The sequence below is a fragment of the Salvia splendens genome, chromosome 10 (assembly GCF_004379255.2).
Source record: "Salvia splendens isolate huo1 chromosome 10, SspV2, whole genome shotgun sequence".
NCBI classification, from domain to species: Eukaryota; Viridiplantae; Streptophyta; class Magnoliopsida; order Lamiales; family Lamiaceae; genus Salvia; species Salvia splendens.
Window position 1 is genome coordinate 14,585,468 of NC_056041.1, and position 14,664 is coordinate 14,600,131.

General features: G+C 34.7%; 2 protein-coding genes across 2 annotated transcripts; both read left to right on the forward strand.

Moving 5' to 3' along the window:
- Positions 1 to 1,134: 1,134 nt before the first annotated feature.
- Positions 1,135 to 1,837, forward strand: LOC121751543 (dirigent protein 1-like). The gene has a single exon (XM_042146298.1). The coding sequence runs from the start codon at positions 1,170 to 1,172 to the stop codon at positions 1,797 to 1,799; it is 630 nt and encodes a 209-aa protein (XP_042002232.1). The 5' UTR covers positions 1,135 to 1,169; the 3' UTR covers positions 1,800 to 1,837.
- A 10,472-nt stretch (positions 1,838 to 12,309) lies between these two features.
- On the forward strand, positions 12,310 to 14,009 carry LOC121752670 (dirigent protein 21-like). The gene is made up of 3 exons (XM_042147779.1): positions 12,310 to 12,802; positions 13,223 to 13,369; positions 13,497 to 14,009. The coding sequence occupies exons 1-3, from the start codon at positions 12,431 to 12,433 to the stop codon at positions 13,743 to 13,745; spliced, it is 768 nt and encodes a 255-aa protein (XP_042003713.1). The 5' UTR covers positions 12,310 to 12,430; the 3' UTR covers positions 13,746 to 14,009.
- Positions 14,010 to 14,664: the final 655 nt, after the last annotated feature.

The window sequence follows — 14,664 nt, forward strand, 5'->3', positions numbered from 1 at the left end:
ACGCATCAATGTGCAATGGGACGACGAATTTGCTTGCGGGATGCACGTGAGAGCGTGTAAGCATGGCGTCCTTAACTTTGCGTCTAGAGCGTTGAGCGCGCCAATGTGCTTGGCCTAAATTAGCTTGTAAATCTCTAAGATATTTTAAGCACGTGGTCAATGTTATCAGTTGTTTTCTTGAGTTGGTCTAACATGACGTTCTTCAATTTAATTTATTCGGATAAGTTAAATTTGATGGCCAGATAAGTAATTTTATGCATAAAGTTGAATTTGATAGTTAAGTTTTGAGGTATAAAACAGATCGATCGAATTTACACATAAACATTTTAAATCAATTATTAATCTAGTAATTATTTATTTGAGGAGAAATAATGAAAGCATCATACGTCGATTTATAATTTCTAAATTTGACGATCTCACTGACTATTTCTAAAATATTAAAATAAAAAATAATATAATAGGAAAGAAAAAGGTTGCTAATGTGGATTAAACGTCGCCGTTACTCTCAATAAGAGCACCATATCGAAGTATATATGTGTATTCTAGTTACAAATTTACAACTAGACATATTACTGTGTAAAAATTAGATATACTCCTTTATTTTGTAGTACTAATTAGTAATTAACATAGTTCTTCTCAATTCAAATATCACGTGTGCTTTTTTCAACAAAAATACAAAACCGTTGTGATTATATTTTGGATATTATAAAAGTTCTAACGTTTGGACATTCGCGTATGGAACTAGATAGTTTAATATGACCATGCAGTATTATTCATTAGGTAAGATCTACGTTACGATATTAATAATACTATGTAGCTAGGGAAAAGTGATGACTACTTGTCAAATCTCAGAGCAACATTTATTTATCATACAATTCTACTTGGCAACTTAATTAGCTCCGAATTAAAGTGACATGTCACTTACTATACCCTCCGTATATTTGACACAAAATTAAATAGATATAGCTCAAACACCGATAACTAATCGAAATAATAATGCACGGTTGATTAATTAAATAGTCCCTCTTTTCCCACTAATCATTTGTTAATTACTCCACCCTCTTAGAAAATCTCTATATAATCCCACCCTTGGATGCACAACCAATCACACAAAAACATTCTATCTTTCTAATCCTTACTTAGTAGTCATCACTTCAAAATCCAAAAAAATGGCAAAGCTAAACCCCATTGCCCTAACTTTAACCATTCTCTGTTTGCTCGTGTCCACACATGATGTGCACGCAGCCCGACATGGGCCCCCTTCCGCCGCGGTGGAAGACGACATCTGTGGCGGGAAAGAGAAGGTGGTGAAGCTCCACTTCTACGTGCAAGATCTCCGGATCGGGCACGTGAACGCCACCGTGTTCGAGGTGGCAAAGGCCTCCATCACCCCGACCAACCCGTTCGCCTTCGGGAGCGTCCACGTCCTCGACGACCTGCTCACGGAGGGGCCCGCCTACAACTCGAGGGCCCTCGGGCGGACCCAGGGGCTCACCACCAACGCCGACCTCTCCGCCTTCGGCATCGCCATGAACCTCAACTTCTACTTCTACGCGGGCCGGTTCAACGGCAGCCAGCTCAGCATCCTCGGCCGCAACCAGGTGACCGACGCTGCCCGCGAGCTGCCCGTGGTCGGGGGCACAGGCGCGTTCCGGTACGCGCGCGGCTACGCGATTCAGACAACCTACTCCATGGATCCTGTGTCGAGCTACGCGGTGTTGGAATACACGATCTACACCACCTACAACTCCAAGTTTAACAGCGAGATTGATGACGAAATTGAGACTGCTGAAATGTGAGGGGGTCGGAGTTGATTTGTTACGCTTTTTTTTTAATATGTAATCGATGAAATAAAAAAATATGCAAGCATGCATGCATATGTAACTTAGCTTGTTTTCTGTTTTCTGTTTTCTGTTTTTGACAGTTGTAATTGTGTTTCCTGCACTTTTATTAGGAGTTAATTTCACAAATGTTGTTATCTGTTGCACTTTTATTTGGAGTTAATTTCATAAATTTGATTAATCATACCCGCTAAAGATAATTATGTCAATTATTACAATCCCAAAAAAATTTGATTAATCATACCCTTGACGTGGTGCGTTCTGATTGGCCAACGGCATTTCCGTTGAAAATTCAATTTTAAAAAAAAAATCGAAAATAATACCAAAAAATTAAAAAAAAAAAAAAATCACAATCCCAAAAAATGGACGTTTTTACCGTTTTTCTGTATTTTTTTTATTTTTTATCCCCAAAATCATCTATAAATACACACATTCATCATCCATTTTTCACATCAAATCATCTCTCATTCATATTTTTTCATACAGCGTATCTACACCTTGAAACAAGGCACACAATGCGTGATACTCAAACCCACGTTGAGCTACAAGAAGACCTAATCAAACACATTTGGGCGAAATTCGGCCACGAGTAGTGGGTTTTTTAATTTTATGAATTTAATTATGTAATTTTTAATTTTTAGGATTTTAATTATGTACTTTTTAAATTTTAGGATTTTAATTATGTAATTTTTATTTTTTAGGATTTTAATTATGTAATTTTTAATTTTTTGTAATTTGTAATATTATTTCGGTTATTTTTAATGAATTTTAATATTGTGGAAATGTTTTTATTTAAATTGAATAATAGAATGGTGGGACTATTTAGCTTGTCCTTGCGGAAGAGCACGGATGTGGGTGTTGTGCTCTTGCCTAAGAGCATGGAGTAAAAGTGGGTCCGGGTCCGGGTCCATATCCGTGCTCGTTGACAAGAGCACGGATGTGGATGCTCTTAGTGTTTATAATAAAGTCGATTCAATGGTATTTTTTTAATATGAAACGACATGCATTTTCAGTGACCGTTGACAATCCCAAAATATCTAAAAAAAACCTTTAAAGTTTTCATAGTATTACTTTTTCAATTAAACTTATTTATTCACAAAACCTAAGTTTAACAAAATACTGATATATGTTTGCGCCAAAATATATACTCATGTAAGTATCCTAGGACCTTGCCGACTTGGATTATAACGATGTCTATTTCAATGTTATAATTAAGTATGTTCAATGTGAGTATATAATGAAAAAAGCTCAATGTACTTAATAAAGTGTATTTTTGAATTAAGGGTGTATGTAGTGACTCTGTACATTTAGCATAGTGTTTTCACATTCTCATCAAAATGTAGTTTTCTGATATTCCAACTAACGGGTGGTTGTTGTGATATATGAAAAACTACTTCTTAGTGTCGAACCATTGAACCAACAAGAAATTCATTACTAGATAACATGGAGTTTATTTTAACATCATTTCAGTTCATTCTTTTTAACTCCATATAAAATGAACTAAAAAAGAACTCCATGTTACCTAACAATGTACTAAAATAACTAAAACAAACTAAAAGAAAAGGGTTCGATGGTTCGGCGCTAGAAATTAGTTCGACATTAGATCATAATCCTCCAACTATACATACATATATAAATGTGTGTGAGATTTACGAAATAAATTCTTGTTAAACAATAGGTTACGAACCATAAATTCGTTGTGGAATATGAAAGATTTCGCCATGTACCGTAACCGTATGATTTCAAAAATTAAATTTTCCGTTAACTCATCTAGGATTCTAACACATGACCATATTCATACAACAATGTGATGCATATATTTTTACGATCTAGATTCTAGCTAGGAGCTAAATAATTCCTAATTTGTAAAAGTTATTCTGTATTTAGGTCATCAGCCTCTCTTTCTATATATTTATGTATGCATACGGCTGCTAGAAAAGTTATTTTTATTTTAGTCATTTTTATTTATGTATGCATACGGGTGGCAGAGATCGGATCGACAAATAAACTTTAAATGGGTTAAAAACGACAAATTCCATATATTTGAAGCATATGCATCAATATTTTATGATTAATTATAGATACACAATTATAACATTGTACTAGTCATATTTAGAATTCAAAATCCATCTGCCCCCTTCTCTAAAAAATTCAAAAACACTACACAGAGAGAGAATATGCCATTGGGCTTTGTTACCATGATCACATTTCTCAATACGTATGTTTTGGATTCATACGTGTGAATAGGTGCATATTTGTCTACCCTTAAAATGTTAGGAATTCTTGTATTCATCTAATGAGCGCAGCGGAAATTGCAGATAAGAATAACAGATCTAGATTCATAATCATATTGCAAGTTGAACACGTAATACACAACGGAACTAAATCTTAATTGTTGTGTTGTTTTCTTCTACGATTGTGTCCTGCAAGTTGAATCCACTACTATCGAGGTCCACGTGTATTCTGATCCGATGCAGGAACAATTCCTCGGTACAATCGTTCTATAGAGAAAGCTAGGAAATCTCTTGTGAACGTAGCGCCGCTTTTCTCTCTTAGAGAATTAGGTTTTCTGTATTTTATATTCTCTACAATAGATCATATATATAATAGAATAATTGTAACATTGGACCAAGCCCAATATAATTATTTCCTATTAATCTAATCTAGCTCATTAATCTTTCATAACCATCCTTACGGATGACACGTTATAGAAATTTTGAAGTATAATTTGCCATGTGATCCTGTTTTTTTAAAAATAAGTATAAAGTGTGCTTAAGCCAAGGAACTATGAGAGTCTAAAAGAGTACAAATAACTAAGGACACTACACCAGAACAAAACTAAGAAAAGCATGGCTATCACAAACACCCCATACTCCTTGTAAATCACTCCTTGTAAATCAGACAAAGGACCAATGCAGAAAGTTTGGAGAGCAGCAAAAAACACGTGTTGCAAAAAGTTCAACCAACAAGAACAAGAGACAGCCATGTAGTTCTGTTATATGGACTTAATTCTATTCAAATTGTATATTTATACTATAAAGTATAGTCCTAGTTTTTTGTATTAGTAAATAATGAGCAACTGAAATTGTATGTGTTAGGTTTAGTACACTGAAAACCATGTTTCGAGCACGAATAGAAATACAAAAAAACTCTACAATCCACTTTTTACCCGATTCAGTATTATTCGAGCAGTTTCGCACGAATAGAATCACTAATATTATTACATTGTGTTTGCTTGTGCATTTATAAGATGTTTTACAAACATTTAAATGTATAAAAAGCAAACAAAGTATAAGTCTTTGTTTTAGTAGACCGGTTGTGGGCGTCGTCCACTTTAAGGTAACACGGTCAGTTCTGAACAAAGAAAAACAAGAATTTCACAACCTACATAGGATTTGGCTACCTATCATGAAAGGTTGCAATGTCAGTCCGATATTTCTAAGCCTTACTAAATAAGATGACATTAGTGTGGTACAGCACTGAACGGATCTAATAGCAAGACATGTCTTCATGCTATCTACTGGAAGAGTAGGTTTTGATAAACAACTATTTCTTGATCAACATACGTTAGCATAGAGCATACGTTATTGATTATGCATTACTTTGACTTATCAAATGGTGCGGGTTTTCGCAACTCAATAATCCTGATATATCGGGTAGCGGTAATTAATATCTAGCGGCACTAGGATTGCTATTATATTGCATCGTGCAACTGGTGAGTCTGGTTTGATAATGTCCTCAAGAGGAGCTCGAACAATGTTTTATTATTCGAAAACTGGTCAGTTGGAATTTAATTATTCCATGAATAATAAATAAGTGTTTCTTGCTAAGTCCACTCTTGGAATTAAAAAGATGTTAATTAATTAAGTCTATAGCAGACACTAATTAATTAATGGACATTTCTATCTTAAGTGCGGGAAATAAACGACAAATAAAACGGAAATCCGGATTATTTATAATTTCGGATTTGGATGGGCAGTGCAATATTACTTCCGTAGTGGCTGCTCGTAGTATTCCAATATAAGCTTGTATTAAATTGTGGGTTCAATTTAATTATTAAAAAGTTAATTGAGGGAGATCATATCCAAAACCTTCCATAGATCCCTGACCGTGTCCAATATGTAACTTAATATTAACAGGAGAATAAAGGAGACAAAATCATTGATTAATTTCTCTACAGAAATTTCGTCCATCTATCTCTACAGAAGAGGGCGATTTTTTCAGCTCTCCTCCGTGAGGGATTTCTGTCTTCTTTATTCGAGTCCTAGTATTTTGATAAGATCAGCCCACCCTGATATCGAGATACAGTTCGGGAACCAGTCAGAAGATCTGTGGTCTAGTATTGAAGATCATCGTGGAGAAGGCACAAGCAATCGACGATTCTTTGGAGAATCAAATCAGTAACTATAAACCGTAGAATTCATGTTCTAGGATTTACTTTCTTAGAGCTTGAATGATTTGCGTTCTAGCATGCAATTATATGTTTAACATGTGAATTGATTAATCGTATAATCGGTCAAATAGATCCTTATCTGATTTATTTGTTATGTACAAGTCTTCCGTTGTGCATGGGGCACTAAACCCCATCAGTATGAATATAAAATTAGAATGATTAAATGAAAGAGATTTACCTCGAGTACATTTTGTCCTATAATTGAATCGAAATGCCAAAATGTAAATGTTAAAACATTGAAAAACTTCGAGGATTGCATTGTGTTAGATAAAGATTGATGTTATTAAACTGTTAGTTTGTTACACAAAGCCTTATTATATATAGGAAAACAGAGCTTGCATTCATCGTATTATAAGAAGACATATTCATAATCTCTAGCTGTCTTCATATAGATTCTCTGCATTGACCAACTGATCTTAGGCAATATGATATGGTATATCATGGTCTCGGTAGCATCGCCCAACTTATTGTAGGCTAGATGTAAATATTAAATTTTATAGGCAAAGTTATATCATTATTATATATGTGTGGGGTCAATTTAACCCTTAGGACTTGTTTGGTAATTATGTCATGTTTCGACTAGACATGATATCTTTATGATAGTTATCATAGTTTCGATTAGTTAATTTATATATATTGGGTGTTTGGTATATTTAGATAATTGTGAGTTATCTTATTGTAGTGTTTGGTACAATAAGTCATAAGCAAGGATTAAAATTATGATTGTCAAAATTATCCTCATTAATTTAAGTTAATTACTAAACTATCCTCCTTACAAAAATTTGCATCTTTTCAAGTTAAACTCCTTACTTATCAAAAAAACGTATATTTATTCTAAAAAAACGTTTGTTTATTTGGTATTCTATTTTTGTAAGCATTGATTATTTTGGTCAAATTTTATGAATAAGCATTGATTATTTTGGACAAATTCTATATGAAAATATTTTATCAAGTGCCAAATTTTGTACATTCAAATTTTTTGAAGTTTAAAGCATTTGTGGATTGAATAAAATTGTATATTTTTGTTTAAAAAAGCAATTGCCCTTAAGTATTACGTAATTATAGTTAAAATATAATATAATGAAAATAAAGTGAGAACAACAAATTGCCATCAACAAAAATCATAATATGATTTAATAGGAAAATGACGTCTTTCAATACAGCAACATAAGCAAAACCAACACATATTTTGGTTTAGGGTTAGAAATTTTGATGGGTAAAATTGTATTTTGCTAAAATTAATTGGGCTTCCATGATAAATAACATAGGATTTTGGGTAATTACAAATATGAGTAAAACATAGGATTTTCAGTGGGCTTTGTGCGGGCCGGATATAAAACACGGGCTATTAAGTTTGGTAACATAACTACCAAACACACAAATAAACCCAGATTAATCCCTTATCTAGGCGTAACATAGCTACCAAACGGCCCTGTAGTGTTTAACTAAGATCGATTATGTAGCATCTTAATTATCGAGATTCAAAGGGACAGGGAATCTATATTTGAATACAGATTCGGGCGCAAAATGATACGATCGGAAAGGAGAAATTTACCTCTTTCATGAATTTGTCTGATATATTCTAATTCGTCTTTAACAGTATATACATTTATTTTGGAAAAAAAAATCAGATAAAGAAGTTAGGAATATTGCTATAGTTGTTATATTATACTCCCTCCGTCCTCAAAGAATATGCACTTTGAGTTCGACACGAGCTTTAATGCAAAATTGATAGAGTAAGAAGGAGATAGAGAGAAAAAATAATTAAAATATTATTAGTGGGAAATGGATCTCACAAGAGTTTCCAAAATTGAAAAGTGCATATTTTTGTGGGATGGACTAAAAATGAAAGAGTGCATATTTTTGTGGGACGGAAGGAACAATAATATATAATTTCAACGGTACAAATACAAACTAAAAAATATAATTATTCTTTAAGAAGTAGTAAAGGTAGATAACTCAAACATTTAATTCAAAAGATTCCATTCAAAATATTTTTATTTTTTTTATCATCGATATTTTAAAGTATCTATGTCGTCGCATCATTAATTTATTTTGACTTGGTTTTACACCCATGGCCTTATCTAAATGCAATATGTTTGAAATTAATTGCAGATATTAATCGGCTCTATTAGCCTGTCTCGGTGTCTCCCCATATGACATGTGATGAAAATTTCAGGATACAGTTTTCTAATTAAAAGAATCATTTTACAAGTGGCCCCGTAATTTATTATCTACAATAATTAAGTATTCGATATTTAATTATTTTGTTTAATCAATTACTCGTGCTTTGAAATTGTAAAATTTTGTCCTAAAATTTTTACGAGCAAAGAATGAACGATTACGCTTTTATATATGAATAAAAATATAGTTATTTAAATAATAGGATTTGGTCAAATTCAGGTTTATATATCTCATAATTTTTAAAATTAAAAATTAAATTATGAAATTTTAATTTTTTTTTTCAATTGTATTATTCATGCAAAAAATGTAGTCTTCTTCTTATGATGTTCAAAACAACATATTTTACTAACAATAGATACCTTATATTTATTTTATTTTTATTATTTCTTGTTTTATTCCATTGAAACAATATTGTTTAATATCACCAAAAAATGTTGATTTGTATACAAATGGGATGATTAATAAAAAATTAAAATTTTGTTGTTTAATATTTCGCTTTCAAAGATTATGAGGCTGAATCGAATTTGACCAAACTTTACATTTTTAAATAGCTATTATCCTTATAAATAATGATCAGTCCTATTTCGTTTACTACTAGAAGTAAAAACGTAGAAAGCAAATATTTGTAACGCACTAGATTCAAAATTTTTAGTACTAGTAAATATCGTAATCGTTGTTCATAAATGATTTTATGATTTTGTGTACAAATTTATATTTGTCTATTTACATTTGGACTTGTCCCTCTCTGAACTATTCAAATTTCCAGTAATAGAACTAAACATTTCTACCGCGTGATCCAACATTTCTACATGTGTACAAGATCAATTGATCATGCATGTGGATCTTGATTCATATTCACAAATCACAATATTATTTGTAATTTTATTAGCATTGCTTGTGTTTGACTATATTTGGATATGAACCATGTCCAATTTGTCCAAAGAATCTGACGAGTGAAAAGTTCTTAATAAATTTCCTTTGTATAAATTTTATATACTTTTATATATAAAAACAGCTCCACATTAGTCGTCGTTCTCATATTTTCATACTCTACTAATTTTGATATGATCGTATCACTACAAAAATAATTATATTAATCCTTTGACTACATACGAGAACATGCATGCGTGATAGATATGTGACGAACAAACTAATCCACTATATATGTTACGTCTAAACATATAAAAATGTGCAATTTGCACAATAATGACATTCACAAAGAGATTAATATGTATGTAGCAGTTGGTTTCCATGCATGAACAAAAACTTTCCTAGTGTCCCACTATATGTATTCAAACCTTAATCTTGCTTCCAATTGTGACCATATTTGATAAATCAAATATTATTATTCTCTTTATTTGAAAATATAATACTAATAAAATTGTAACTACTCGTTGATAGGAGTATATCAAATACTGTATAAATAATTCGTAATGGAGGTAGTTAGTAACAAATACTATTAAATTAGTTATCAATTTATTAATGTTCACATAGTATCAATTCAACATTCAATAACTTTGTAACTACCAAAGACGGCGGCGATTGTGGACTCTATGGCAGCCTTGTAAATTTGTCCTCAATATTACTATCAATTTTATAGCAATGTTTACAACCCCCGGTCCAAGTCTCCTTAACTAAATTTACATAAAAAACACAAGTCGCCAACATTTAATTGATTCCCTCTTTTGGAAGTATTTATATTGAATTCAAATGTGTAAAAATAAAGCCTTAAAACGGTATAATCAATCAATCATAACTATTTTATGGGAAGTAAGAGCATCCCAAGCCCACTTTTATTCATTTTCTTCTTCCCCAAGAGTACAACACCCACATTCATGCTTTTCTGCAAGGACATGCTCAAGTGTCTCACCATTCTATTATTCAATTTAAATAAAAATATTTCCACAATATTAAAATGCATTAAAAATACCCAGAATACTATTACAAATTACAAAAAAATTTAAAAAGTACATAATTAAAATCCTAAAAATTAAAATTTACATAATTAAAGTCCTAAAAATTAAAAATTACATAATTAAAATTCTAAAAAATAAAAATTACATAATTAAAATCCTACAAATTAAAAATTACATAATTAAAAATACCCCCGTGGAAGACTAGTCATCTGGCCCTATCCCCAATATTTTTCGGAGACCCCGTATCATTCCCAAATGTGAATCAAGTTGCTCGGGAGTCATCCGAGACCTATCGGCCAAATTGAGTTAAGCCAAAAGGGTCCACAACGAGTTGGTAGGGGGTTGAGGTGGCACAAAGGGAGCGGGAGCGGGGGCGGATGGAGTCTCATCGTCGCCTTCTTCCTTCCTTGCGGCCGGCATTGGGAACTGCTCGTGCCGGCCTCGGGGCTACTCAAGTTAGCTCCGGCAAGCTGGCTAGCCACCTCATCGGAGCCGCCGTCGGATAGGGATAACTACCTTGACCGTTTGCTGGAGGAGCTAGAGGAGGATGATAAGCATCCCCTATACTTTGAATTTCTACGCACCTGCTGCCAAGCGCCGAGGTGCTTGAATGGTTTGTAATGCATGGAATGGTAGGTCGGCATGGTGGTCGTAATGATGTCGGCCTCGCTCATGCCGCTCCCCGCCGACCGTTGTTCCTGGAGGTAATACCCCTGGAACTTTTGGATTTCTTCGTTGGCTTTGAAGATGGCATTGCGCACCATACTCTCGTTGCGCTCGATGGTTCCCTCCGGTCGGTTGGCATTGTACCGGCGAGAGACGCGCCACCAAAACCTCTCCCCGGTTTGGTTCGTGTCGGTTTCCTGATCTTCGGATATTTCGAAATAGGCTGTGAACATCTTCTCCATCTCCGGCGGAGTGCTGGGGTTGTTCTTCGGGGTTTGGGAGTCGCCGATCCCTCCCGATCTTTGTTCGGGTGTCCACCCGTATCGCTCATCGGTGGCATCTTGCTCGTCCACCGAATAAGGCCGTTAAGGAGGGGCCGAGAATTCCGTATCCGTATGAGGGAATGGTGTTGGATTGAACCATTTGTGGTTCCAGTTTCAGCTGCAAACTAGGCTGCCACCATTCTCAGTCACTGAAAATACAGTGATACGAGCATATCTTCAATAATATCCTCATATCTTTATTAATTAGTTAGTTATTGATTTACCATATCTTTTCATATATTATTAGGATCTTTACTTTCTTGTTCTCTAAGTCAGGGTAGTCTTATATATAGGAGGCATTGTATTCTTCTCATTCATTCAAGAAATATCAATTATCTTTCTATTTTATTTTCTCTTACTCTCTTTCCTTTCAAACGTGCAAAACGCACAAAACCTTAATTTTGACGCCGGATTGATCGACGGGCAAAAGTTCCCGAGACGTTCGACGTAAAATCTACGAGTTAAGGAACTTCTTCCTTAACATGCAGCCTCATCATTGCAGGTCACATTTGTCGGATCGATTTTTTAATCTATTCTATAATTGATATTGAATTTAATAGTATTTGTTTATCTATAAAAAGATGTTGCCGAAATTAACCTTTGAGTCGATGATCAAAATGTGGAAAAATCCGGAACCGAGGAAGGGCATGCTGTGTTTTTAATCTATGTAATTTTTATTGTAGCGTACTCGATCTATGTTATGTTCTTCATATTTGCAATTTTATTTATTTTAGAATTGAAAAAATAATAAGTTGTGGCGAGTTGACCTTATTGTAGACCAGACATCCAAATTGCTACAATTAATGCGATGTAAATCGCATTAGGTACATAATCTAATTTGATATATACCACTCGAATCGTTAGGTATAATTAACGCCATTCACTTGGAAGAACAACAAATAAAAGTCCAAAACCATAACTATAGTTTCAATTAATATTTTCCCCCCACTTGTTTCCTCAATATAATCCCACCCAATCCACACAACTCCAATCAACACAAATTTCTCCCAAAATCAAATACAAACATTTTCACTAATAACAACAAATATGTTTATGCTTACCAATTGCTTCGGAAAGGAAAAAAATTACACGAAAGAAAAGGTGGCAAAGCTCCATTTCTACGTGCAAGACCTCCGCATCGGCCACGTCAGTGCCACGGTGTCGGAGGTGGCCACGGCCTCCGTCACAAAGGATTCCCCCTACGACTTCGGCAGTGTCCACGTCCTCGACGACCTCGTCACCGCGGAGCCGGCGATCGACTCCCGCCCCATCGGCCGCGTGCAGGGCCTCACCACCAACGCCGATCTCTCCACCTACGGCATCGCCATGAACCTCAATTTCCACTTCACGGCGGGGAAGTTCGCCGGCAGCCAGCTCAGCATCCTTGGACGGAATCAGGTCATGGACTGTTTGAAGGCTGTATTTTTATTCATGTAGTTCAATTCTTACAGTAGAGGAAAGGGCTGTCTAAATACACAATATGATACACAAGAAATCTTCTATACATGGTAAGGATTTGCCCTAGTATCAATTATCATTAAGTGCATATCAATTCTTTGGTGCTTGATTGATCCTTGATTGATTTCTTTCCAACACTCCCCCTCAAGTTAAGTGATGGGATCACCCATTCTTAACTTGTCCAATACTCCATGAAAGCTCCTCGAGTCTACTGCCTTTGTGAGGATGTCTGCCAGTTGGTCTTCAGATCTAACAAACGGGATTTCCACCACCTTAGCTTCAATATTATCCTTGATGAAGTGTCGATCAACCTCGACATGCTTCGTTCGATCATGCTGGACTGGGTTCTCTGATATACTGATTGCTGCCTTGTTATCACAGAACAGTTTACACGACTCTCGTGAGATCAGATCCAGTTCCGTCATCAACTTCTTTAGCCATAGGATTTCAGTCAGACCACTTCTAATTCCTCGAAACTCAGCTTCAGCACTTGATAGAGCCACTACCTTTTGCTTCTTGCTCCTCCAAGTAACAAGATTTCCCCCTACAAAAGTAAAGTAGCCGGCAGTTGACTTCCTATCGTTAGGATTTCCAGCCCAATCAGCATCGGTGAAACCATGAATTTCAAGGTGTCCATGGTTTTCAAACATAATCCCATGCCCCGGTGTTCCCTTTAGGTAACGAACAATCCTCAATGCCGCTTCCCAGTGAGCAGGACGATAAGCGGGAGCTGCCTGTGGTCGGTGGGACCGGGGCCTTCCGGTTCACGCGCGGCTACGCCATCCAAACCACCTACTCGATCGACTTTCCTGCCCACTACGCTGTCTTGGAGTACACCGTGTACGCCACCTATGATTCGGAGATCGGAAAAAGCGATGAAGATGTTGAGGTTTTTTATTTTTGAGTTAATTTATTTAGTTAATTTGCGTTTGATTATATTTTCCTTGTAATGTAGTGCAAGTTGTTAGTGATTATAGTTTGATGGGGTTAATGTGAGGTAGTGCAAGTTGTGATTTTAGTGGTGTGCTTGCTTTTTGTTTTCTTTCTAAGGTAGTACATTATTGTCTTTAGCTGTATGGTTATAATTGGATTTGGGCCCATTTGTAATTTGAGTTTTATAGCTGTGTGGTTATAATTGGATTTGGGCCCATTTGTGATTTGAGTTTTATATCTTGTTTTACAATAACGACAATAGTCAAACATTCATGATTTTTAAAGTGTAATGGCTAAAATAATGGAGAAATGAGTAAGTGTAAGAAAAAGGGGGAAAAAATCGCGAAAGTAGTATTTGTGGACCGTGAGTCTACGTAAATACTTCTTTCGTCCGTAAATAGGAGTTTCGGTTCATAATTATCATAAATGGTAAAAAAAAAGTCTACATCCATCAACTCATTTCACCCACATATCATTTAAAACTAATACTCCCTATACAAGTGAGACTAATATTCCACTCACTTTTTTTTAACATTTATTAAAATTCGTATTGAAAATAAATGAGACTCGTATTCGCCGACGGAGAGACTATATTACTAAAATTTTCTGTATTTAGATTAAATTTTATTTTGGATGACGGTCAAAAGGATATAACTAGTCTAATTTTTAGAACTAGTCCTTATATCACTAATTAATTTTAAAATGAAACCTTATAGATTTCTATCAATTGATAGTTATGATTAAGCGAGTTTCTTAAAAAAATGTCAATTTAGTTGATTAACAATTTTTATAATACTCCCTCCGTCCCCGATTAATTGTCATTCTTTGATCGGGCACCGGTTTTAAGAAATGTAAAGAAAAGTTGGATGAAAAAATTAGTGGAATGTGGG